This window comes from Neopsephotus bourkii, unplaced genomic scaffold, assembly GCF_033783945.1.
Source record: "Neopsephotus bourkii isolate Nb327-2 ecotype Australia unplaced genomic scaffold, CSIRO-AGI_Nbou_v1 NB_1154, whole genome shotgun sequence".
Classification (NCBI taxonomy): Eukaryota; Metazoa; Chordata; class Aves; order Psittaciformes; family Psittacidae; genus Neopsephotus; species Neopsephotus bourkii.
The window spans coordinates 2212168-2239065 of NW_026901640.1; the positions used below are offsets into that span (position 1 = coordinate 2212168).

Genomic DNA, 26898 nt, shown 5'->3' on the forward strand with positions numbered 1-26898 from the left:
GTCAGGCTGCAGTTTAAAGAGATGAAACACCCCCCTTTGGCTCTGTGCAAGGGGGTTTTGCATACAGACCTCTGCATCTCTTGCAGCATCTCCTCATCATGTGGTGCCTTCATGATCAATGTGCCACAAGTGCTCACTCCCAGCACTCCCTGCCTGCCAGGCTCACAGCTCCAGCCATCCCTGCTCTGGTAGCTCTCACTGACACAGTAAAGGAAAGTTTCAAGGTGGTCACTGTCTGCAGCAGATTCCAGGAAGAGCAGCTCATCTTTATCCTTTCCTTTATACTTCTTCCTTGAATCAGGACACAGTTATCTCAAATCAGGTTAGTTTAGACTTGGGACAACATCTGAAAGCTTAACCCAAATACATAAATAGTCCATAGCCATCAACCCATGTTTTCTTTAATTTCATCAAGCAAAAAGAGAAGAGATTGTGCTTAGAACATTATGTCTTTGCATGTTTTTCTTCAGGACTCCAACAAGCCTTGTTTAAACAAATATAGATGTTCCAGCTTTCCTAACACCTCCAGAAGCTGCTCCCTGTTCCCATCCAGCAGCTTTCCAGACAGAAGATCAGCAAGATTAAAGTCATTTGCATTCCCACAGAGTGCTGTGACCAGGCACACAAAAACACAGGCTGTGCTTCTCTGCTATCGATTCTCTCCCCTAAGAGGAAAAAAAATCCATGCACAAATAAAATGGGGATGTTAAAAGTCACATATTTTGTATTTGCCCTCATTTTCATCCAAGACCTTCAGTTTTCCTTCCTATCTGAAACAAAATTGTTCCCCCAAAAGCTTGGGCCTCGAGGAGAAATCAAGAATGTCCATTTTGAATACACTATTTCAAATGCAGCGTGTGGCTCACTTGAGAAATGTGATAGGCACTTGGTTCTGTTTGTTGGTTTTGGAAAGGTGCAACAGATAGAAAAGCAGCTCCTCATGATACATTACTCTGCTTTTCCAGCGCTCATATTGCTCTGGATCCTCTCTTGCGAGCTGCAGTATTGTTTTAGTTACGTGGTGCTTTGTAGCTCGGAAGGAAAACAAGAGAACTGAGAGTAAAATTCAGAAATCCATCAATCCAAGAGGAAGAAACAGCTTCGAAGTTGCTTTTGAATGGTCCAAACACCCTTCCCACGCGAGCCAGGCACGCTCAGCTGCCCCCACTTCATTCCCACAGGAACAAAGCAATGGAGAAAGCTGATTATATTGCGTTGTGTGCACTTGGCATTGCTTGGTCTGTACACCAAAACCAATCAGGGATCCAAACCCTGATGGTTGTTATAATCTTAATGGTTGGTATAATCTTAATAAATGGTGGGTAGGAAAGGTACCTGTGACACAAGAAGGTTCTAACACAAACCAGCAGGTAAGGAGGGAAGAAAACTGCTCACAGCTGAACTTAGTGTTCACATAAGGCAGAAGAAACATCTGCTTTGCTGTCTAAGTTCCAGCTCTGTCAGAGAAGGAATTCCTGGCTTCCTGGTGCAAAGGTGTGGCTTTCCCTCCCAAGCTGCAGAAGAGGCAATTCTGAACAGCCTCCAAAAGTCCTCAGAGCATAAGACAAGCTGTTATTTCAAACAACAAGCACTGTGGACAGAGACTTTCCTGGTCTCTAATTTGAAAAGTTCAATGAAACTCTAGGAAAAAAACAACCCAACAAGAATTTTGTGCAAGAAATCTTCCCTCTTCTCCAAACTGCACCATTGGACACATCAGCCTTTGCTGCAGTCAGAACCCGAACTGGAGCACTACTGTTTGTAACAGAAGGTTGTATGGTGGTGTCTGTATCAGCTTCTGGTCCCAAGATGTTGATGACAGTGTGCTGCCTTGTGATGTGTGGAGGTGCATATTTCAGTTATTAAAGTTAGCAAACAAGTCTGGCTGTAGAGAGTCATTTCCCTGAGTAAACAATGACTCAGTGTGGGCTGTATAATGTAGAAGTTATTAGTTACTGTTCGTGAGTTGAAAAGGCCCAACTCGCAACAACTACACAAAGGCACACTTCAGGATGGAAAAATAGTTTTCCTCCTACTTCTGTGGTGCCAATTCTACTGTTTCAGTGGAATTTAATTTGCTCAAAAGCCAAACAGATCACTTTCTCCTTAGGACAGAACTGGACATTGACTTAACTGGACCCTTCAGCCACAATGAGCAGTAAGAGTGGAGTTTCTGGTCTCAGTTTGTCATTATAACTCTGATGTAAAGATGATTCTTTCTTGGGCAGGAATAGCCCACCTAGAGCAGGTGTTAATGAACACAGACAGAAAGACAACCAGGGTATATTGACTATATGGTAATGAAGAAGAAAAACGCAGCTGTAAGCTCACCAATATCCTCTGACACTGTTCTCTTGTTGAATTACAGCTCCTTCCATAATCCCCCATCTTCATTAGTAAAATGGCCCAATACACCTGGTGATTGTCAGCTGGCATCAGGCACCACAGATCACTCCAACTAATGAAATGCAACCTCAGCTGCTAAGGCACAAAGGCTTCCCTGAAGCCTTAAAACCACTACAAAGGCTGTTTCTCCAGCGATGAGTCCACAGAGTCTCAAAGATTAGGACCACATCTCTATTACCTTTTGTAAGGGTGAAATCTCTGGTCAGATACAAGAACACTATGAGGAAATACAGAGCCAAATATCCCCAGTAAACTTTAAACTGCCTTCAGAAGAAACTGCCAACATAAATTTAAAGGCACAGCCTTTTAAAGCAGCTGTAGCTGTAAGGTCCAGCCTGCATCCCAACAGCAAAACTGTGGTTTTATCCAGCTGCATCTTTTGCTTAGCAGTGATTTTAGAAAGCTCTGTTACAGAGAAAGGAAAACGAAGTTACCTTTTTAGACAGCACAGACGGAAGATTTTTTTGTCATTCACAGACTATGCATTTTCTGGCTAAAATCAGAACACATTTTGACATTCCTTTGCCATTAACAACGACACTGCTCATTTGGTAACAAAACTGCCCAGTAACTGCAGGCTGGTGTATCTCGCAGCTCCAGGACCTTCCTGCCTACAAGGCAAATATTGCAGCAGTCCAAAGGTACTGCCAAATGCTAAAAATCTATGTGCATTTATTATCAGGAGCTGAACTGAATCACAGGAAGGGCGGTGGCCAAGCTGGACCAAGGTCAATGTACTGGTTAAAGGGCTGTGAGTGTCCCGGTGAGGCTGTTCATTTAGAATCACAGAGGGTTTGGGTTGGAGTTTGGGTTGGAAGGGACCTTAGAGCTCATCCAGTCCCAACCCCTGCCATGGGCAGGGGCACCTTCCACTAGAGAGCAGCTTGCTCCATGTCCCTGTGTCCAACCTGGCCTTGAGCACTGCCAGGGATGGGGCAGCCACAGCTTCTCTGGGCACCCTGTGCCAGCGCCTCAGCACCCTCATAGGGAAGAACTTGTGCCTAAGAGCTCATCTCAATCTCCCCTCTGGCAGGTTAAAGCCATTCCCCTTGTCCTGTCCCCGCATGTGACCAAGTACTTTCCTAAACAGCTGCCAGGAAGAGCCAGCCATGCATGCATGAGTGTCCCAGGAGTTCTAAATACTAAGCTTTACTGCCTTCCAGTACAGAGATTTAATATAGGCCAGACTACACTGAAGATATATATTAACAGACAAGGTACTGGCCCTGCTGCTCCCTGAAGAGCATTTAAGTAACACAGGGCAGGGCTTTAAAGACTACCATACCTGCCACCCCCACAGAACATGACTCAGTTGCAACAAATGACTTGAGATTTGTCCACTCAGAACCTTCTGTCATTACAAATGGTACTTAGCCTTTCAAATCTACCCACATTGCTTGCTTACATCCTCATTAATGCTTTCTGGGAAGAGCTGGCCAACCTTACCCTGCTGCTGCATCAACAAGGAGTAAGGTATGCAGAGGAGGGCACAAGATAATCTCCAGTAGGGAAATCATTCCATCAGTCCAAGTGGCTCCCTCCAGGCAGGAAAAGAACTGCCACAATCTCACAAAGACAACCCTGCAAACCTCATCCCCCAGAAAAGATGGCAGAAGGTGAGGTGCAGGGTTTCTGTCAAAGTTAGGGGTAGTAGTCCTAGTGAAAGCCTACCACATCACTCAGGAGCTGGTTATAAAGCAGTGTGCAACACAGTAAAACCCCTAATGGAAGACAAACATGCTATAATTGCAATCACTTTACGCCAGTAAAAAGCTTTGCTGCTACCACCAGGGCAATCCCCACCTGATCCCAGCCATTTCTTCCTGTGCCATTGTATTCGTTGTGCAGGCAGAGATGTTCACGTGCTTACACCATAAGCTGCTTCAGAGGAATTCCCTATTTGTTTTGCCTGCTCTGTTTCCACTTGGATCAGTTCTGAGAAGTGAACCACATCTGGCTGTCATTGATACAGGTAAGCCAAAGCACAATACAAATGGTTTTCCCCACAGCAACGTTTTAGGAACACACCAATAAGCCTTTACAAATGGTTCTTTGGCTTGTATGAAGGGACAAGTGATTTAGTTCCACTTGCATCACTTACACAGGGCAGTAGGACACACCATCCCTAGGAAAACACACTGCACTTAGCGTTTTCTGCACCTCCTTTTCTGCAGTACCAGTAACCCAAGTGTGAATTTGTCCTACAGAAGGCATTAGTTATTTGAAAGCACACTGTGAACATCCCTCACCCATACCTCCTCCAACCTGGGAGGCAAAGTGCTCCAGCTCAGTGATCCTCAACATTTTCCATGCTGGAACTATTCAGAACTGCCAGGTAAAGAGCACTCGGCTGAGGGAGCAGGGAATGGACTGAAGCACACGGGAGATGCAGTTCAGATGTTGCTCTGTGACTGTGACCAGCTGCTGCAGTTGGTTTCTCCTGCATTTGGTGCAGACTGTCTATTTTGTTAATGATAAATGCATTTGTACACTTCCTAGAAAGCAATTCCCAGCACAGCAAAGCTGAGTCTCATAAGAACACGACACTACAAACACCAGGAAAATCCCAAATGTCTGAATACAACTGGAACACGGCTAAAACCATCTCATCTCTGCATAAAGGCATCTACACCTATCCACCCTTCATACCATGATAAATCAGGACAAACGAGCACAGCCCAGCACTCCACTGGTCCCTGCCAGGCACAATAGAAGAGATTTATATTTACACAGCCCCTCCCTACAACACGGGATTACACCCAGCATCATCACTGAAAATCCCCCGGTGTTATGACAGTGGTTGCCATATCAGGGCTTACTTAAAACTTAAGAACTCTTAAGTTCTGCAGACCTTAAGTAGTTTTGAAAAGGTGCTGACAACTGGTAATTGTCTATTGCTCCAAAAAGAGATGAAAGACTAACACTTTTCTTCCCACTTACTCTAAGATGTGGTGCTGTTTTCACAGCTTGTCCCACCAACCAAGCACATTTACTCATGTGTCACTATCTAAAACCCTGAAACCAGGCAGCTGCCACCTACAAGTTGTTGCAGAGAAGCTTTCCACCTCTAGCAACCGCCACAGAAGGCATAAAGACCACAATAATCTCTGTATTGCATCTCACAACCACTTTCCTTCTGTAACCCTCCCAAGCATGAGATGCAGATCAAGCCAGCTTACGTGGAACGTTCAAGTTACTAGAATGAGACATTCATTCAGCCCAGAGCCTCATTCCTTCCACAGATCCCTGTCACTTAAACCAATTAAGCGCTAAGGTATATTACGATAAGGGGAAAAGTGGCATAGAAAGGAGCACAACAGATGAGGACCCTGGAGTGTAAGTGGGGTGCAGACCTGGGGTCTAAGCTGGAGAAGTTACAGCGTTCAACACCTATGAGAAGACTAAGAACAAGGAGCTTTCTTCACAAAGTGCTTTTAGGCACCTGTGCACGCACTAGCAAATGAGGAAGAACTATTCCAGCGTATGTAAAGGCAGAATTGTTCTAGTATGAAGCACTATCATACCGCTCATAAACACACAGCAGCACGAAAAACAAGTTCGGTATGGACAGAAAGCATTTCTTTAGGAGAACCGGGCAGGTCCTCCCGAGCACACCGGCAGCGACACGGCCCCGTCTCCGCTCCAACCTTCCTCCTGCCTCGGCAGGGCTCACCCGGTCCCAGGCAGGAGCGTTTGGGATCCCGTGAGGGAAGCGTTACCGGAGCGCGTTTCAGTAACGCTACGGAAGGGGAGGGCAGGGAGCGGGATGCCGGCTGCTCTCAAAGGCTCATTTGTTTCTACCGTGGAAACGTTAGAGTTTCCGGGAAGGTCGCCGACTTCGGGGGCACGGCCAAGCCGCGGCTGTCTCTGTCCGTCCGTCTGCCTCTATGTGTCCGTCCTCCCTCCCTTCCCCAGGGCGCCAGCCGGTACCTCCCCGGCTCCCCCCCTCCGGGCGCAGCCCCCGACCCGCGGCCATGTGCCCGATCCCCTGCGCTCCCCAGCGCGCTCAGGGGGCGCGGATGTGCGGCCCCGGTCCCCGCTCCCGGCTCCCGTCCCTCCGCTCCGCACCGCACCGCGCTCACCTCGGCTCCGCGCCCCCCTCCGGGACGCGCTGCTCGGGGCCCTGCGGCGGCTCCGCCAGCGCCTCGGCGGTGACTGCCCACGGGAGCCCGCGCCGCGCCGTGCCGCTAGTGAGCATGTCCGAGCGCCGGGCATGCGGAGTGAGCGCGGGCGGCGCGGCCGCGGCCCTGGCCCTGCCTCCGCCCTCACCTGCCGTCAGCCCCGCGGGGCGGGCAGCGGGGACCCCCGGGAGCGCATCCTGCGGATAAGCGGGTGGGGTTCCCCGCTGCTGCACCTGTGTCCTGCAGCCGGACCGCGGACGCTGATGGTGCTTCCCTCCTGGCTGCGGGAATCAGCAGCAGGGTGTGCTTATGTGAAGGTCACTCTGCAGTGACTCCCCGGAGGCACAGAATGCTCCGCAAGTTCAGGTCTCTGGCTTCTCCAAGCGGCAACAGGCAGCCCGGTTCATCTCACCCATGTGTGGGATAGCGGAGGCAGTGCAGGATCCACAGGGAATTCTGCACGCATTGAATTCCAACGGCTTGAAGCACGCTGAGCTGCAACAATGCAGCTCTGCGCTTGCCACTCGTGCAGCAGTTTGAAGTATTGTCAACCACAAGCTTCTGTTTGTGCCCAGCACATCAGACCCTTCCCTCCTCTGGCCATTCCTGCAACAGCAGCAGTACTTGACAAACACACACTGCTGTGCTCAAAGCAGCAAACTGGAGTTTTATGGGGTGTTTATGAGTAACTGAAACTTCTTAGAAAGCTGAACTAATACATCGTCTCTCTGATGTCTCCCAGGATGCTGGCACTTACTAGTTCGGATACTGTTTAAAGGAACAGTTTTCTCTGGGAAAGACAGCTCAGTCCCACCAGTGTCCTCTTACAAGTGAGTCAGTAACATTCCTGGATCAGTTACTGAAACCCAAAGAAGATCAGAATCATCCCTCTCTCCAGTTCTGAGTATCTCTGACTCGACCCAACAACTGTCACCTGCACAGTCAATGTCCTTGCTAACCTTCAGGTGGAGTTTCACATTATTTACTAGAAAGACAACATAAGGAAACTGGAGCAACACACATAGAGGTGCAAGAAGTGCCTCTGCCCACCACAACCTGCAGCTACAACCGAACTCTATGACAGTTTCTAAGTACCTATTACAAAGAGATATAAATTCCAGGTTTCACTTAGGGATGTTTTTAAAGCGCCTCTGTGCAGTTCCTTCTCTTTAAACTCCTTTAAAAAGGACACAAATGCAGTTAGAGAACATCCTGCAGCAAAACACACAGATTCCCATTCATTCTCAATACTGAAAACTGAAATTATCCTTAGAAAAGCACCTAGCTCTTGATGTCCACCACATCAAACCAGAAATAATCAGCTCAGGGATTTTCCATCCCTCACATACAAACCTGGTCTATTGGAAGGTGTTCCTGCCCACTGCAGGGGGCTGGAACTTCCAACCCAAACCATCAGTAACACTCCACTTATATCTTCCTCTACCACTGAATTCCTGATGTGTGAACCTTCCTATCACATTCAGGGCACGAACCCAGTGGCAGCATGGACAATCAATACTGAAGAGGATCAAAACACTCTTCAAAGCTCTTTCCCTTCCTCTGTAGTTGGAAAGTGCTTCCAGAATTCCAATAGAATGAATATGGCCAGACCAAACACTGATTGCAACTCTGGTATACTCAAGCATTTCTATAGGAAACACTTTTTAATCATTTTCTACACTTCCAGTCACTCAACATGAATATTCATGGCTACACATTTCATCCTAGCAAGAGAAAACTGTTCACAACACAGCAACAGGCACCCCAATGACAGCCAGTGTCACAGAACCTGCACATTTTTGTGCCAACATCCCTTAGTTCAGAACAGGAGGGACCAAGCTGGTTATCGGATAACCACCACCATGAGAAGGTCAAAAAGACAATAAAGAAAACAGGCTTACAGTCTTGCATCCTCCATTGCGACTAACCACACGGATGATTTCTCCTGTAGGAATAAGTTCAATTTGCAGCTCCATTTTTCCCAGGGAAGTTAGTGCATCTCTCTATTCTTTATGGATAGTTCTGGTTTCAAAGCGCAGGAGCACCCGAGTAGCCTGGGAGAAGACCTCAACCAACTGCAATCTTGGGTTCAGAGCCCTGTTGCGAGAGGAAGAGACGAACCTCTGTATTTATACCAAGTGTAGGTGTGAGTTGAAACAACAATTGAGTTCAAGACTAGCTTCCATGGGTTACAATGTGTTGAGACAGTTCCAAGAAGCCTGAATTTATGTTCGTGTTTATTGCCGCAAAGTGTTGATGTTCCACTTTAGTCCCAATGGGCTTAGAAAAGTCCGGATGCTGGTTCAGAGGTGTTAGCACGAAACAATCATATGTCAGACTTTACACATCTACCAAGACATTTTATGTAGAAGATTCTTCCTCTCAGCCCCCCAGATCCTTGGTTTAGAGACAGAGCAATGGAAAATACTGATTGCTCCCATGGTAAGGACAGGAAGTTCCTCAAATTGCTGTAGAACTAAATCATTATTAAGTGAATCTTTGATCATGGCAAAGGAAATTAACTTGTACTTTGCTGTACAAAGATTCCTACTATGAATATGAAATGTGGTGAACACTGGTGTAAGACATGTCATCCATTCATGCAGTATGTAATCCTACCACCCTCCCTTTGCAGACCCTCAACAGATGAAGATGTACTGCTTGTGATCAGGCTAAATGTCAGGTATTTTAAGACCTGCTGTGAGGATACAATGCCTTCTATCTTCTTGGAATAGCCACGTTTGAGTTTTAACTCTACTACAAACCAGTTCCAGATGCTGCTTGTCAAAAAAGCCATCCAGTTATGATGGAGCCCTGGCATTCCAGAACTGATACAGGGAACACCACTCTGCTCTGTAATTGAAAGGAGGTGGACTGTCACTGTCCCATGTTGTGTACCTGGAATTACTCTTAACATCCCTTAGCTGTTACATACAAGATGGTTGCAGTCCAATAAGTATTTCCTTGACCACTTCCCAATACTGAAAAAGATTTTATCACATCTGAAGAAACCATCACTGTCACTTCCCCAAACAAACCCACCCAACTCTAAGTAACGTGGAGCAACACATAGAGCGAGATAGCCTCTTATCTACCCTTCCTATGCAGAGAAATGACAAAGAGGAGTAGTCCACACCACCAGAGCTGTTTAATTGAACTGATTCTGTGACTCACGAGACCAGAATCGTGCAAGAAAATCTCTCTGAAAATGGGTTACAAGTGAGAACAAGAGGGGAAAAAAGGAAAGGATAAAGAAAGCAGACAAAGGGTGAAAAATGTGAGAGAACAAAACAGAAGATGGGAATGGGAACGGGGTGTGGACTCTGCTGAGGCACTTTCCAACTGCAGTTACAGTGAAGCTCCTGTCTGATAAGCAATGCTGAACCGTTCCCTGCTGGGGCTGGTATTTGATAACTGTCAGTTTCCAAGAAAGGGTCACAGGTTAAAATGCCTGTTATCATGTTTTTCTTCTCTTTGTGGTGCCAGCAAATTCTGATTTTCAGGATTTTCCTGTACCTCTGCCTTTCCTCTCACTTGTCTGCATTCTGAGGTTGTCTTCCAGGAATCCTTCCAACCTGAGCTTGACTCTCCCACACAGACTTCTCTTCCTACTTTCTTGATTGCACATAGGAGATGTTCTTTTAATTGCAGAGACCTTGTAAGGGGAAGATGACAGCTCCACTGTAATACAGGGAGTGGGATGCACGCACAGAAACCTGATGTTTCTTAAGTTGAAGCAATTAAAGAGACAAACTCAGGGTAGTTCCCAAATAGATCAGTTTCCAGTGGAACTAAATGTGCACTGTACAGATCCATTGGGTGGGGATTGCCATTGCCTTGGCTCAACAAATTAGTCACACAGAGTAACTCACTCTGCACTGCTGTGCACCACACAACTCTTCAGTGCTTGAATTTATGCCTAAAGAGAGTTAAAGACTGTGCACATAGAAAACTGGCCTCAAACACTTCTTCCATATTTACAAAAACATTTCCATTCTCTCTCTCTACAAGGAGACTAGGATATTGCCTGCTTAATGCATGAGTTATAAAGTTAAATAACACCATGCAGTGATGAGTACCAGGATTTTTGTATCTTGTTATTACAGAAGAATTTGCTTCGTTTCAATCCCTTTCAAGTAACAAGTCCCTATATCCAAGGACAAAAAGGGCCATCGGAAATACTGTCAGTAAGGCAGAGTTCTCAAAAGGCTTCCTCTCTCAAGGAAAACCTAATTCAAGCTTTGCTCAAGTGGCCTTTCCACTGCAGTACATTAATTCAGACAAGTTCATCTGAGTGTCACTCAGTGTCCAAGAGCAAAGAAGGAAGCAGCAGTAGAAACAATGGGCTTTATCTGAATGTATTTTTAGGGTCTAACAAACACGCAAGACATCTTGGAAGTATTTCCTGTTTACAGAGAGCTGCACTATCTATGTGCAATGATACCCTGCACATCCTGAGCTAGCCAGGAATCAGAAATATATGGAAGTCAAATAAGGCTATACTGGACAACATTCCTTGGTAGGCATATAGAATTATAGAATGGTTTGGGTTAGAAGGCACCTTCAAAGCTCATCTAGTCTAACCCCTCTGCAATGAGCAGGGACAGCTTCAACTAGATCAGGTTACCCAGAACCACAAGTTACCCTTAGATGGAAATGATGTGATAGCAAATGTATATTATAACGTATAAAATTTGAAATATGAAGTATGATGTAGCAGATCTTTCACAGAGACAAGAATAAAGACATCTCGAACCAGATTGTGAAATATTCACTGTGAAAAAGTGAAATTAGAAGAATCTGGACTTCAAAATTGAGAAAGCAGTTTAAGCATTTTTACAAGGAAATATCAAACCCCCTTGATCCAAACCAGAATTCCGTTCTAAAACACTGGAATACTGTTGTACGGGTGCATTAAACATGACCAAAGTTCCACGGAGAAAGCTCACCATGCACCAGTTCATGCTCCCCCCCCTCCCCAACCCAACGTGCTCATTCTCAAATCAGTCGAGGCCATGTAGAACACTTCACTGCCAGGATTTATTTTAGTGGTACATGAAAAGAAACCATGTGAGTATAAAAACATTTCCAGTGGTTATAGCATCCAATGAAAGGTGTTTTAAGAAAATCTCATCAGAAATTGCATCATTACAGGTGACGGAATAGTTTGGAAAGCTACCATAGGTAACAGTAGTAACAAAAGTGCCCCTGTGTGCATAATACTGTAGAAGGAAGTACCCAGTTGTGTGCAGTGTCCTACTACCACTGAAACAGATTCAATCACAGCTGCTGCAGGCATTCTCAGTGAAGTCCTGTGGGTCAAAGGATTAGTTTACAAAATGCAGCTTCTGTGTCCAGTGACTGAGAGAGGGTTATCAGCTCTCACATGACATTAAGGATCTTGAGTTCCTCGCCCATGTAAAGCGGCTGTATGGCTCCCCCTCTGAGCTGCTCATGAACAGCAGATGCACCCTGATTAGAAGAAACCGGATCTTGGTCCACAATAAATCACCAGCTGCGGTCTGGAATACAAACACCACTTTTCTCTGAGTTCTCCACACAATCTCCTTGCATGGAGCATGGTAACATAGTTCCACAAGTGAAATCGGAGAGAGTACAATTTGAGAACTGCAGAAGTCCTTTGCAATTCAGTAGGTATTTGTCTGATGCCCTCAACTGCCATAAAGTCACATATCTGACGGATTTAGTGCAAAACTAATTCTTGTAAGACCAGGGCAGATGTGAAAACTGATTCTCCTATTGTTCCAAAGTGTAAGAGGAATGTATAGAGTGTAAACCTCAAGTTTACACAGTTTCAATCCATGCAATGAACACAGTATCCTCTGAACCTGCCCTTGCTACTTACAACTGGAAACAATTCCCAACACCAAGCATTACGGCTGAGATACCACTAACTAAAATGTACAGAGTCAAGTGTTGCTAAACTCCACACTGCAACTACCTACCCAGTTAGCCTATGTAACAGTTTCCACAGCATACAAAGACACCCAGACCTTGGAAGACTTTATACAGTGAATGCTGTAAGCAAGTAACTGCAAACCAAATGTCACATCAAGGTGTTAACTTCTGATCTCAAAAGAATCCTGTAAAAACTAAGGCTTTGAGGAAAAGAGCACAAAGGAATCCACTGGGTTCTGAAGCAATATTCCAGCATAAATGCAACAACATCCTTTGCTTTGCTCTTCCATGTGAACCAAACTTTCTCTCTTCCATCCATAAGCAACGGAAGAGTGTTCAGTAACTTAACTCTACTTACCATACATGGTAGGTAGATTGAGGCTGTGTATCTACAACATGGGAGACTCACAAGTGCTCTTTTCCAGCACTGCACTCTGAAATTCTATGGAGTGTTGGTGTCTCTTCCAATCCTTTCCACAGACCTCCATTTCCACATCAAGAAACAAAACCATTTCTGTAGCTAACTACATACCTTTCAGGTTTTTAAAGGTACGTAATGTTTCTTAGTCCATCTCCACCCTCCAGTGGGAAGATACAGTAAGGTTTAAGCACCTCTAGAAGGAATTTTTCAGGTCCTATATTGCTATAAATTGTAGAGATTTACAATTTTCATAGCAGAGATGATGCCATGAGAAAGAATCTGTTCCACAGAAATTCCTCATTTACAATTCACATCATCTCTGTAGTAAGAGTAGCAATGATATGGCAGGATGGTACCAGGGAAGTACTTAAATTTGACTTTATGTTTCCAAACTCACTATGACAACAGAAACCAGGCGGGGTTAATACCATGAGCTCTGCCACTCAGTGCTTCAGGAACTCTGCTCTGCTCACCTGGTGTCAGAAACTGTGGGATCCTGGTTATTTTAATTCTCTTAAATCAGAGGGAAAAATGCAATAAGCAAATGGCTAATTTGCTTTATAAAAAAGCAGGAAATGCACATTTTGATGAATGTATCTCAATTTGGAGAAGTGAGAATTGGAAAATCCTACAAACAGCTATCAGTAAGGCATGGAGAAATGGTATCTACCACCAAAAGAGACTTTACACACTCCAAAGATGTTGTTTTCATGTGACCTGTTGCTACATGATTTTCCCCAAAGGCAACCAGCTAACGTTTGAAAGGCAAATAAAACTTTAAAACCTGCTCTATCTAATAAATAACTTCTTAAATAACTTCATTTAAACTCAAGATCTGGAAATCGATGATTGAGAGGTTACAATATAGTAACTATTGTGTCATAAATAAAATATCCTCTACAAAAAAGCAGCAAGCCCAAAAATCTAATACAGATCACAACCTCCTTAGCTTAAATCCTTGTACTAGAAATGTCTATCAACTTAAAACATACAGCATTCAGCAGGTGCTACTTCTATGGTTCTTATCCAGTGCAAGAGAATTACTCTCTCCAGACTAATAAAAATACCTGTTTCTGCAATAAATTATCTCCTATGAGCTTACAAAGTTTCTGAACAATCCTACCTGTCTTACTTGCACTGTCTTACTCCATCTTCTGATTATAAGCTTTTATTCTTACTAAGACATAAAGAATCATCTGACTCCTGAATCGGGACCACTAAATGCCCTTTCTGCTTCAGAACTCGTCGTGTGATTCCAGATTGTCAGGTCTCTGCATCCAACTGTTCTCTTCCTGTGGCAGCTCCTTTCCTATTAATGTTCTGTTAGGCTGAATCTGGAAGAAAGACAGCAATTAAAAACCAAATTAACATGTTCAGAAACACTCTCTTGCCTGGTCTCTGGGATGTTTCTCATCAATGCAGAGAGAAAAATATGAACAGCAGCACTGAGATATACCAGGAACTTTCTTTACTGTATCCTCCAAGGTAATGGAGTTTCACTGAATACATAAGAAACACTTCTGTGCAAATCTACACAGAACATAAGGAGCTCACAGCCTGTCAGAAACCTGTCAGCATTTAAGGTAAGGTGAGTTCTCGTCTTTACAGAAACCAGGGACCTAACATGACAGAGCCTGAAATTCCAATAATGAAAGCTGACAGAGAGAAACTCCTCTTATTTCACTACAACAACATATTGTTATAATAGTTACTCAAGAGTCTTCTAGGACATCAGCAGATTCTTTCATGGGATGCTAGCCAGGACATATCCTTTTTCCAATTACTTCTGCTGCCAACAGCTATGTTCAGCTGCACACAAAGTAAAACTCATATCAACATTAAGCAAAGCTTCCCAGTACATTACCTGAAAAGGCTGGCTGATACCAACTACTGATTGCAGATTATTGCTATAATAGCAAAGCAAGAATTCTCCTCCTACATCTGGTATTTCTGCAGCACTCATGTAAACCTGTCAACAAGAGCAAGAACAGGCAATGGGCAACTTCCACAGAGAAAGCTTACAAAAAAGCAATTTCTGCTACTCAGGACACCACAAAAGTCAGTATTTACTATTTATAAGCAAGTGTAAAGCTAAATGTAAGCTAAGAAAGATGAAGACAAAAGTAACTCATGAAGGGAATATCCCTTCCCATGTTAGTGAGCTGACTGGGTTCAGCAAGAAGAAACCCAGAGCTGTTGCAGGGGAAGGGGCAAGGCCACATGGCAGAAAGGAGGGAGATGAGCTGCCTCCTGGTGGCAATGTATTACATGGAATAGCATAATGAACGTAACATTATATACTTACAACTGTAATGAAAATCACATAATAAATATTTAGGCTACATCAAGTAACTTTAAAAGACGAAAAAATGGCCAGTAACTTATTTCAGTGGCAGAAACCAAAATACAAAAAGACAGTAGTTTTTAATACAATGAAAAGTCACTACAGCAATAAATTCCTTTTTCATGAACTCCCTTAAGCAACATGATCCCACCTGAGGTTTGCTACACTACCTGGAAATCACTAAGAATTAGAAAGAGGGATTTTAAACAATAATATCACTTCCAATTTGCTTTGACTGGGAAAGAGGATGCAGAACATGCAAAAAAGCGGATATGAAACAAACAGACCTTAAACACTACTCTAAGGGAAACAACATTAGAAAGAAATACCACTGGGGCTTACTTGTTTACTACCATCTTTGTTAGAAGAAATTTCATCATCTTCCACCCAAGAATATGTAACATAGTCATTCACATGCTTGAAAGTCACCTGCAAAGAAAGATGGAAACCATTGGCCTGCTGAAGGAAACCAAAACCTGTTACCTGGAAAAGTCGAAGTTGTGACAGAAGTCTATCAACCTCCTCCAGTTATATTCACCATCTTCATTAAGAGCCACGATGAGGTAACATTACCTTGAAGAGGCCAATCCAGTCCCAAGCACTGCTTGGGAATTCAGGCACTGCAGAATAGTTGATGAGAACATCGTGTTCCGCACTCCACTCGCCCTCAGGACTCAGTGTGACCAAAGGTTCTGATACAAGAGGCTTCAACTAGACAGAAGAAGAGAGCTTCAAGTGAGTCATGTTTGTCATGCTTTCTGTTATTCTTTTCAAGTTATTCTCTGCCACATCTGCTGTGGGACCCTGAACTGAATGGAAATAACCTGAAAGCCATTTGTTGCCTTCACTGTAATCAGAATGAAACAGAGATTATGACTTAATCCCAGCTTCTGTAAGGCAACACTGAGTAAAAGCATCTTTTTCTTAAGGATGTAAGTGGGAAAGCACCTCAAGCCCAAACGTTCCTGTAACAGGTTTGTGATCGCTGATGCCATAGCTCATGTGACTGATATAATTATGCAAAGTAACAGAAATTGTCTGCTGTTCCTCAGAGAATTCGCTGCCTTTTGGTGCATGCTGGCAGAGGTTCTTCACTCTCCAAAGGATTCTGTCTGTCCACGCTGGCTTTCTTTTCTTCTCACTGCAAGAGTGCAAGGTAAAGGCAAAATGAGAAGCGAAAAACAGCTGCCAAAAGCTAAAAATACTGAGAAAGATCTATTCAAAGTTGAAAGATTGTCAGATGTATATTAATAAGAGAAGGCAATCACATCCAGGCTTCATTTTACAGCTCTGTTCGACATACTTTACAAGCAAGGTTTCCTCAATTTGAACTCAACTCCTTTTACCACAGGTAAGTTGTACAGGTTTCTGAAAGAGGAGTAAAATGAAGGGGAGAAGGGAATTTCAGTGGGTTAGTTGGATTCATCCAGGAAATGATACTTTCTCCTAAACCACTCCATAAAAACATGCAGGAACACTGAGATAATGCAGCAACTGCCCCAAGCTTCAAATGCAGTTATTAGAGAAAAGAGGCATAACCTTATGGAGGATGTGGGAAGAGTGTGAATGATGTTTAAAATTACTCAAAACATTCGAGAACAGGGTTCTTACAACAACAAAAAACAGGCAAATTCAGGTAGCCTGAACTAATAATTGCTGTATTTCAAGTTGCTCTACATTGTACTAGCCCACATTTCAAGTTTGCAAGCTACTGCTGTCCCATCATAAAAGAAGAATTCTATCATCAAGACAGTTGTGCCTGCAGCCTGCAAGTGTGCTACGCATCAAACTGTAATTATAACTCAGAGTTTCCTTTTATACCATATCAGTAACAACAGACGACATGAGCCTTTCCTGGGTCTCTCTGTAGTGGGAGGAAGACTTAATAGCAACTCTCTGTATGGATGTATCACTTCAAATTGAAATGGAGAAAAGATCATACCCTATGGAAGAGGAATTAGAATGGACGGGATTGAATTATAGAAGCTAATGATCAGGATGTATAAGGAAAACTGTCAGTTTAATATCTATCAGAATCACCATAATCTGGAAATGCCATTTAGTTATATTTTGTTTACCCCTTCCCATATCAAGTCTGACTCACCTTTAAGAAGGTGGAGAGATTTTAAATGGCTAAAGGGCCATATCCCACTTACTGCAGGAATTCTATAAACCGACAGAAATCTTTGAGCTGCCAGATGTCTGCTCTGCTGTGCAAGAAAATACCAAACCAAGAGCTTAAGCTAATACACTCACTGTTTTAGAGAAGAAAAGGTGTAATAGATGGGAAACAAACCCTCGAAATCCACACTGAAGATAACAAAATGCTGTGTGCTTCATACAATGCACACTTTTTGAGGAGCTCACCTTGATGTCTACTGAGCACCCCCATCCAACCTGCTTGAAGAGCAGCAGAATGCACACAGTATGCACAAACATGTTTTTTGTTCTTTAACTGAGCCAATACAGGCTATGGTTCTAGGAATCATCCTAGAATGTTTAGGTTTGGATTATTATAAGTACTTTTTGTTAACTGGATTTACTTCTGGTTCCATTATATCTTTTCACACTCAATTACAGTGTAAAAAGTCTCTGGATCCAAATGAATAAGCTTCCAATGTTAAGTGCAACAGCAGAGGAGATAACACTGCAGCTTCCAGACATGTTCAGAACATCCCTGAAGAAAATCAGCTGTCAACTGATTTTCAAATATTTCACAAAAATCAAATCAAAAGCTCAGCCAGGAGCATTGCTTTGATTTTGAAATATTTACTGATCTATGAAATCCAGAAAGTTCTCTTCTTACTTAAACCAAAAGAGGGACTTCTGCTCTCTGGAAGTAAAGAAAAAGATCAGTACAAAACCCCTGTTTGGACAGGAACTTATCCTTCTGTTGAAACACAAAGACTAATACTTTACAACAGATTTCAGTGTCAGAGAAAAACTTGGAAACTTAAATTAACCAGTTTTCAACTTAAAATAATTTATAAAGACAGATTTACATTAACTTGTCAAATGAAATGCTTAAACGAAAATTGCAGCCAGTTCTCTCCTCCCCTTGCTCATTTCTGACACCAGAGGGCACTTTTAGTATTAACAAGCAAAAAAGAATTGGCTTAAACAAACGCTGGTTTATTCTATTAATCCAGTCTTTCCAAAAAGAAAGCTGGGTTGTTTCACCACTTCCCCCCTGATGCAATCAGTAGACTCAGGCTTCTTCAGCCAGATATATTCGTTTCTTCTGATTTGGCACTGAATGAGCCTAACAGAACTGCTCCATAGTCCCAGTTAACCAGTACACTCATTAATAAAGTGGTATTTGCCCAAGCACTACATTCACTCTAATATTCCATGTCTAAACTCATCTGCTATGCTTTTACCTTGTGTCATATACATCCGAATAAAGGTCAAATTTGTAGGTGGGTTTAAAGTGCAGAGGACCCTCTATGAATTCCTGAAGAAATGCTTCCTTCTTTTTAGCCATATTTAACTGCAGAAAGAAAAAGTAACTTTAAAAGATTATGTTTAAAATCAGAGCTCAATGGGCAACTGGGAAAGGATATGAGAAAACGTCTTCCAATAATCCAATACCCCAGTTAATATAATATAGATGGAAAGGTAAATTCAGAATTGCCTCTTTGCTACTGCCAGAACTCCTGGCATGATCTGTTAAAGTTTTATAGCAGTTCTATTCACAACAAATTCCAGAATAAGCCTCTCTTAAAAACAGTTCTTTGGAGAAGAAAAAAAGGAGAAGACATTAAGGTGAGGGACAAATCACAAGCCATGAAGTTCAAAGAACACGTCAAACACAAGCATTGTAAATGAGTAGGAAACTAAAGAAAAGCAGAAATGGACTGCAGTTGATTGGGGGTTATGCCTGAGAAGGGAGAGAGGGAACAGCCAGATCTGTTCCACCTCATGTGTACTCTGAACTTGTGTTCTTTAATAGACATTAGAAACTCCAGAGGTAACGTTAACTACAGTGTTTGTGTGCATTAAAAACAAACCAAACCAATCCCCCAAATGCATTAAGACATCGTACCTGGTCCTTTTCCCAGAGCAGATTGTAACGCTTGTTGTTTATTGATTCCCGGACAAAGTGTATGCCGTAATCCGCGATCCGGAAGTTCAGATCTCCAAACCAGAAGAGAACACTTAAAGGCAAAAACCCAAGGAAGATTTATAGGAACCCATTAGCAGGAGGGAAGAACTCGATAGAATACGAGCCATTACTCTAATTAGGTGCTCTAATCACTTACACTACTTCATCTACAGCTTAAACAACAAACATTAAGGAGCTACAGATAAACTCACACAGCGATCACCTGCTGCTAAACAAAAACTTAAGGGAATTGAAATATAAAATAGATCACTTGATACTTGCTGCTTGTTCGTTACTGCCTGAAAATTAGCTTCTAATGACTTACATCTCCATCAGAGTTAGAATTAAGTTTTAATGGTAGGTAAAATCATTCACAAACCTCTCAATCTTTGCAGCAGTTGGTTACGTTAATGCACTAACTCAAGAGCTCTGATTCAGTGCCTTGGGAAGCAGGGATGCATCTTGGGTGTTCTATAGTTGTTAGGAAAAAAATTACTCCAAAGCACTGGAGTGTATTATCAGCAATGTTGTAAACAACAGGAAAGCTGTTTTTTCACGTAAATTAACTCCTCTTTGAAAATAATGGAGGAAGATAAACGTTTAATAGCAAGCTTTAGGATTTTTGGTATAAATGGGCTTTAGCTTCTGAAGCTCTCTAGCACAAGATATGTGCAGTATATACACTAACAGATTTAACGCAATTCAAGACTGGAAGAGAACAGTCTTGCAAAATAGACCTCCACCTTTCAGGTTATCTTTTCCACACAGGATTCAGGGTCAAGGCGAAAAGGCATTCAAAATTAAAATGATGGATGAAAACTCCAAACTCTTCAGTGCATGAGTTTACCCTAGAACAGATAAAACCACTACAGCCAAAAGAGGGTCTGAACAACTCACTCATGTTCCAAGGCACTTGGAATATTCTCTCCTTCAAACTGCATTTCCAGAATTTTCTCAAAGTCATCCAGTCGCTGCTCTGTGTTCTCCATGTGAGCTGGCAAGTGGCAGTTCATGAAACAAACTGTGTGACCATAGAGGGACATGCGAATGGTGACTCCTCCTTTGTTGCCCTGGTGTGGAAGATGAACAATGCTCTCTGAAACTACAGTCAACACCTGCAAATGTAGCTATTACCACCACCTATATATCTTTCAATCTTGCTACTTAGATTTAAATGAATTGAATCTCTTCCTACACAAGCTGCGTATCAGTTATTAAGTCAGTAAAATTATAGTCTGTGCTGTGCACTTGCATACAAGCTTCAAACAAGTGAGTCTCACTAGACAGTGTATTCATTTTTAAGTAACCCATCTATCCTCCTTCCCACCATGAAACCATGCAGAGGCACACACCACCATAATGAACCAGGTAAGCAAGTCTCAGACACTTCCTCACCCAGTATCCATAGAGCCCTGTGCGTGTGAACTGGGTACGAAGGTCCCGTATGAAAGGCAGATGGACATGCTTCACAAAGATCAGAAGTAGCAATCCCTGCATGCGAACGGAGGAGAGCTGGAGGAGACACAAAGGAGAGAGTGATCACTTCCAGGGAGGTATTTGGAATTCCTTGGATCTAGTTCATAAGAGCGTTTAGGTGCAGAATGCCATAGCAGAAGCTATGCAATTCCCTCACCAAGCCTGGCTTCAGCACTGTGCTGTGAAGAACAGAACACATCCTTATGGTACACTTGCTTATAAACGGTCCTGATCAATCTCTCAACTAATCAGTTGAGAGAGTAATTAGTTGCAACATTATGTTACAAATCTGAAGTGGACCTCAAAATAGGTGTATTTGCTCAAACATCTTTAAGGACCTTTCTTCTGCCTCACCAGTCTTCTGTTTCTTCTTAAAATTGAAACATCCTTCAGCAGAAAAAACATTATTCTAAATGCCATTAAAATGCCTAAAAAGCACAGCATTCAATTCTGGGCGTTTGCAAAACCAATAAGCTGCAAATAGCAGTAACTCTTGCCTGCAATGCCTGTAAAAGCTGATTTACCAAACAGTTCCAAAGATGTTTAAGATACTGTTTGGGTTTTTTGTGGTTTGGGGTGTTTTTGTAGTGTGTGTGGAAATAGCCTAAACAATCTTGTTCTTCATTAAAAATGTACGAACTTTACAATTGTCCTGGCATGAAAGACAAAATTCATTTTAAGTGTTTGTTTTAATGATAATGATCCAATTTCAAATACAGACATTGAAATAGAAGAATTGTAGTTCAATTTTATGCTGGATGAACTTAGAGAAAGACTACATTAGGATAAAAGCTGATATTAAGAATAACACTGTCTATGCAAATGCTGGAAGCACAGAAACTCAGCCCCAATTTAAAACAGAATTCCTCCTCTCTTTGCTGTCATATCTACACAAGTAAATGACTTCAGAATTTGTGTTAATGTTCTCCTTGAACCCAACAAATACTCAGCAGTATATTCAAATGATGGATCACAGTTACTAGGTAATGCATAAATATTTGTGTCTGTTCAGACATTTGGAGAAACCAGTATTCTCCTTTCCATAACCATGCTCAGGAGATACCAAGATCTTTCAGTTCCTTTATTTGCTATGTTTCATTCTGCTGTGGGCCAGTCCTCACATATTTCTCAAGATTCATATGAAGCCTCTTTTCTCTGTAGGTCTTGAACATCCAAACACAATGGATCCCTCCTCTGCTGGAACCAGGGCTCTTCCCACCAATACTTAGTGCCAAATCAAGCAAAAAGCTTCCACAGAGGGGACATGATTCTGTTTATGGGGAAAGAACTGACTGACTTCAGCCACCACAGCACTCTGTAAACAGACCCGTTATTGAAGGGGCACAATGCCCCAAGGATGACAACTACCCCTCTACATCCAACCTTATCACAGGTCAGCAAAGAGTGGGTAACTGCTCCTCTCCTCCTCTGCCAGCTTCCCAGATAAGTCCTAGCAGAAGCTCTCCTCACTGCCTGTGTTGATTCTGACCTGTCCTGACAGTTGCTTTATTGTGAAGAGATGATCAAGTCCTGCTGAAAACCGTTAGGTGGCAGCATCCTTTCACCAGTGTGTCCAAAGGACCACATCTCCAAATTGGAATTCAAAATCAACCATGCATTCCACGAGGAATTCTCTTTAACTGCCTGTACACAGGGCCTGACTGTCAGCCCACAGCCAGATTTTGACTGTTTATCAGCAATGCCTTACACCAGAATGAACAATGGTTTTTTCTTTCTTTTTATAAATCCCAGTGGGTCCTTTGTTTTGTTGAATTACAGTTAAAAGAATGGCACAACTACTCAGTCTGATTGGCATGCAGTCCATAATACAGTAATACAGCCATCTCAGCAAAATCACCCTGAAATACAGCTTTAGGAAACCAATATAACATTCAAAAGGTTTTAATATCTCTATAGTAGGGAAATTCAGGATATCCTCCTATGTTTACTGTTCGCATTATTAAAATAGCCACTACTTTAGCTGATCTTATGCCCCAGATACTACCAAAAATCTTGTCATTTAAACCACCAGAGCGTTGCTGAGTGTAAGTTTACATCGTATTTCATTTTAAATCATTTTCATTACTCTGTTCCTTGAGAATGTATTTATATTATGACAGGGGTATTTTTCTATTCATCACAGGTTCTGCAGTACTTCCACATGCTGTTGCCAGCGTATCTGAGAAATGTCCTGCTGCTTGTCAGCTGAGCTACAAAAGCACCAAAATTGCCCAACCGTTCCAAATGGGAACTAAAAATCCATGTCCAATTGTTACTGCTAAAATTAAGGTCACTAATATTAGTAGAGAAAAATTAAATTGCCTTTATCAACAAGCCAAGACAAAACAAGTGTGATGAAGAATCACTTCTAACATATGTGCATCATGGAAGTGACTGACACCTGCAAAAAACACCATTAACTTATCTTTTATGAAAAGCTTGACAGGAAAACATCTATACGGAGCTGGGGAAGACATTTTCCTTTACTGCTGTGGCACTTAAGAGATGGCATCAATTACCTTGATATATCCCAACGGAGACAATACAGTCATGAGGAAGATGCTCCACGGATCATCAAATGCCAAGTCAGACAGGAAATTTGTGATTTTTGAGTTTACCTCCTGTAAGCTGAAGACATCAAGATTACTCATACTGTATCACTTGGTTTTGACAGCATTCATACAACCTTTCCGGAACACAGAGCACAGCATCCTAACAGGGCTCTCGTAAGTCTCATAACAGCATAACTCAGAAATGTGTTGCTGTTCAGTTTCTCACTGACAAGCAGTTTAACCCATCCACAATCTAACACATTTAACACTGAGAAAAGCCAAGTTAAAGCAGCTTATATACAGCTGAAAACAGAGTTTAAGGCAATGCTAGACTCAAAAGATGTTATCATAAATAACCTGACTGCCAGGTCTCAAAACCTCAAGAGAGTTTGTAAAGCATGATGGCAACTTGTGCCTAATAAACTTGAACTAATATGTTTTAAACATGCTGAATTTTGGATGACTTTCATATCAAAATGAATATGCCTTCACATGCCAACAAAGAAAACAGCAGCCAAAGACTGTGTTTGGAAAAGAACATATTCCATATTTTGTCATGGAACAGCAGCACAAAGGAAAAGCTTTTCTTGCTATAAATCATCTCTATTCTAAGTCACTAACTCTACTGTTCACCTTCTGTTAGCAGTAATGTCAAACCATCTCCTAGACAGTGATTCACATTGCACAGTCGTCCCAAAGCACACATAAAGCTGTTGAAATTGAGCAGTATTGCAATAAACTTACAAAGCAAGTTCTTTAATATATATAAATATACACTTACCCTATAACATACATATCCATAGTTGCATCCAGTGAATCGAGCTGAAGTAAACTACTGACATCAGGAGGTGGAGAAGCTGTTCCCACATTCCAGGTAACCAAGTGTAGTCTACAAAGAAAAATCACATAAAACCAGTGCTAAAACTAAACCCTAAGGGCATCTAAATTCCCCCACAGAGCATCTACCTACAGAAAACAACTTTCTGTCACTTTTGAACAGTCAGAAATTTATTTAATAGCTAGCACCACAAACGCAACTAGAAGGAACAAAACCTGAATTCCTGCAATTTATCCTTCAGCTTTTTCCCCCAGATAAGGAAAGCTTCATCCAGAGTGCGGGACACTTCTTCATTAATTTCATCATCGGAGCTGATGTCCTCTACACAAGCCATAAGCTGGGCTACTCGCTGTCGGAGCTGCAAACGGCCACTGGACCCAGTGCTGCTGAAACTGGCGGACCGGCTGCGGACGTGGTGCAGGCTCTCCAAGTCGGACAGGGATAGAGCTGATGAATCTTGACATGCATCTTCACTGCTGTGTGATGCCATGTGCTCCAAAAAGTAGCTATACTTTGAAGGACCAGCTCCTTAAAATCCTATGTATGTAAGAAGCAGATGGCCCAGGGTCCTGCAGATCAAGTCTGCACTTGTGTGTGAGATGCTTTTAAAGCAACAGGACAAATGCAGATGCAGCAAGGCTGGAAAAGCCTGTAGCATTACCACTACGCTCACTGGATTGTTACAAAAGCTGCAATCACATCCTACCTCACACAGGGAATTGTTTCTTCGTAATAGATTTAAGGTGGTTAATCCTATAAGCTCAAGATTTAAAAGAATTTATTGCTGATTTGAATCAATCATGTGCCTCCAGCTGTAGGCTACCAGAAATATAATCTCCAGCTCCCAAACATGCAAACGCACAGTTCTGACCAACACCAAGCAGAGCTGCTGCTCTCCTCCAGCACTGCCAGAAGCATTCATGTGTTCTCTGACTTACTGTTTCTTCATAAGATGGTAATTTCAACATCAGAGCTTCTAAAAAGGGGATTCACTTTACAGTCAGTCTTGTTACAGGTCAGACAGGCTTAGGAGATAATAAGTTGTTTATTTCCCATCCATCTTAGGGTTCTATATTATCAGTCAATAGTTAGCTATTAAATGATAGCTAAATAGTGAATCTCATCAATACATCCACTGTTGGGGACATGTTTTTATCCCACATCCTGCTCAAGGTGACACAATGGAAAATGACCTTGCACACCAGCCTAAAACGATCCATCATTTCTCTCACCAATAGAGTCTCTTTGTAAGACTACACTGAAGTCAGCCAAAAGCTCTTCTAAAACATATTTCTAAGGGGAAAAAAGGAAGGAAAAGGTATTTATGCTGCAAATGTAATTCGGCCAGAGATGTATCACTTGGGAACACCGCACTTACTATTTCTGTAAAGGCAATAACCTGATTAAACAAAACTGAAATAATACTGAGGTTTTCGTTTATTACTGACAGAAATCATATTCCTCAAAGTGCCCAGTGTCCATGCTGGTACGAACAGGGGGGAAACTGCAGCACCAGAGTTTATACCAAAGGTTTAACTGGTACAAATGTCAAGAACATCCCTAATAGTTCAGTTTCACTGGAGTTTATAATGTCTGCAGGAAAGACTGAACCGTGAGGGAGCCTTGGGTGACATGGTTTAGTGTGAGGTGTCCCTGCCCACGGCAGAGGGGCGGAACTGGATGATCTTATGGTCCTTTCCAACCCAAACCATTCTGTGATTCCATGAATATCCATGCAAAGCAAAGCAAATAACCTGCAGTGAGGCCACAGCAGCACTTCTCATGGTAAGGAGGGAACGTGAGTGATACCAGGTTTCACTGGTGCCACAAGAGCAGCCTTTATCAAAGGGAAAAGGCTCAACATCCTCCAGCAGCTTTCCCTACCACCAGAGCCCAGGCTCGGGTACGCCCTGCCAACACATTCCTAAATACAAGCAAACTGCTGTTTCCTGACGTGATTCAATAGTTAAGAATCTTTTAGGGTCTCCACGTTAATAATAATGCATTAAGGTGGATTTGAATCTCTCTGAGGAAACGTTAGTGCTGTTTGGTGTTCTATTTTCCCAATACAGACACTGTCCTATACAGAACCAAGCCTACGGTGTGGGATACCACACAACCCATCACCTCAGCAGATGGAACTTACCACCTCAGGAGGTGCCACATGAAGACACAAAGTAAAATCACTGTAAAAACAGTAGCCAAAGAGTTATTCGAGCCCCTTTCTCCTCACAAAAGCGACACATTCGAGACAGCGGCTAAATTAAATCGCATTAATGCCCTCATTAAACCTAAGTAGGTCTCTGGCAAGTCCCTAGGACCCAAACAATACTCAGTAAGCCTCCCAGTCCCGACGCTTTCAAACCAGATTAGCTTTTCTTTACTCCATATGACTATATAACACCCCCAATTAGCAAAACTCCCTCTTAATGAGCAAAAACACAAGTTTCGCTAATTCCGACCTCATTGCGTAACGACTTAGCGACTTTTCGCCCCCGTACTCACCCAAGCTCCCCTCACACCGACCCCTCAGCTCACCTCAGCTCCCTCACGACACCGCGGTGCCCCGGTTCCATGCCCATGGACCCGGCCGGGAGGCGCTGGGAAGGGGACACCGGGCTCCCCGGCCTCCGCTCTCCCGGCCCGGCCCCGCGGCCTCCTCGCTCCCCTCAGAGAGGCCACGCCCATAGCCGGCAGCGCCCCGCTCCTATTGGCC

The 26898-nt window shown here is 42.9% G+C and overlaps 2 protein-coding genes across 5 annotated transcripts in view; both read right to left on the reverse strand.

Annotated features, from left to right (window-relative positions):
• Window positions 1–9076, reverse strand: part of MYO1C (myosin IC) — a 52182-nt gene extending 43106 nt beyond the window's left edge. The window contains exon 1 of one of the 2 annotated variants that reach the window (XM_061363409.1): window positions 8429–9076. In XM_061363409.1, the coding sequence (XP_061219393.1) occupies window positions 8429–8503 (75 nt within the window). In that variant the 5' untranslated portion in view covers window positions 8504–9076. Of the gene's footprint in view, window positions 1–2331; window positions 2724–8428 lie in introns of those variants that run through there. The other variant, XM_061363408.1, reaches the window with a different exon arrangement.
• A 2469-nt stretch (window positions 9077–11545) lies between these two features.
• On the reverse strand, window positions 11546–26829 carry INPP5K (inositol polyphosphate-5-phosphatase K). Of its 3 annotated transcripts, XM_061363425.1 has the most exons (14): window positions 26721–26829; window positions 24398–24719; window positions 24126–24233; window positions 23312–23420; window positions 20712–20828; window positions 20214–20386; window positions 19257–19368; window positions 18592–18701; window positions 18018–18044; window positions 16160–16352; window positions 15785–15922; window positions 15565–15640; window positions 14732–14836; window positions 11546–14201 (listed from the first exon to the last, which is right to left on the reverse strand). In XM_061363425.1, exons 2-13 carry the CDS (start codon window positions 24670–24672, stop codon window positions 14775–14777), a joined length of 1500 nt encoding a protein of 499 aa, XP_061219409.1. In that variant the 5' UTR covers window positions 24673–24719; window positions 26721–26829; the 3' UTR covers window positions 11546–14201; window positions 14732–14774. The 3 variants fall into 3 exon arrangements, with proteins under 3 accessions (XP_061219409.1, XP_061219410.1, XP_061219411.1); XM_061363426.1 differs by lacking the exon at window positions 18018–18044; XM_061363427.1 differs by lacking the exon at window positions 18018–18044 and having other exon boundaries at window positions 15554–15640.
• Between the last annotated feature and the right edge of the window lie 69 nt (window positions 26830–26898).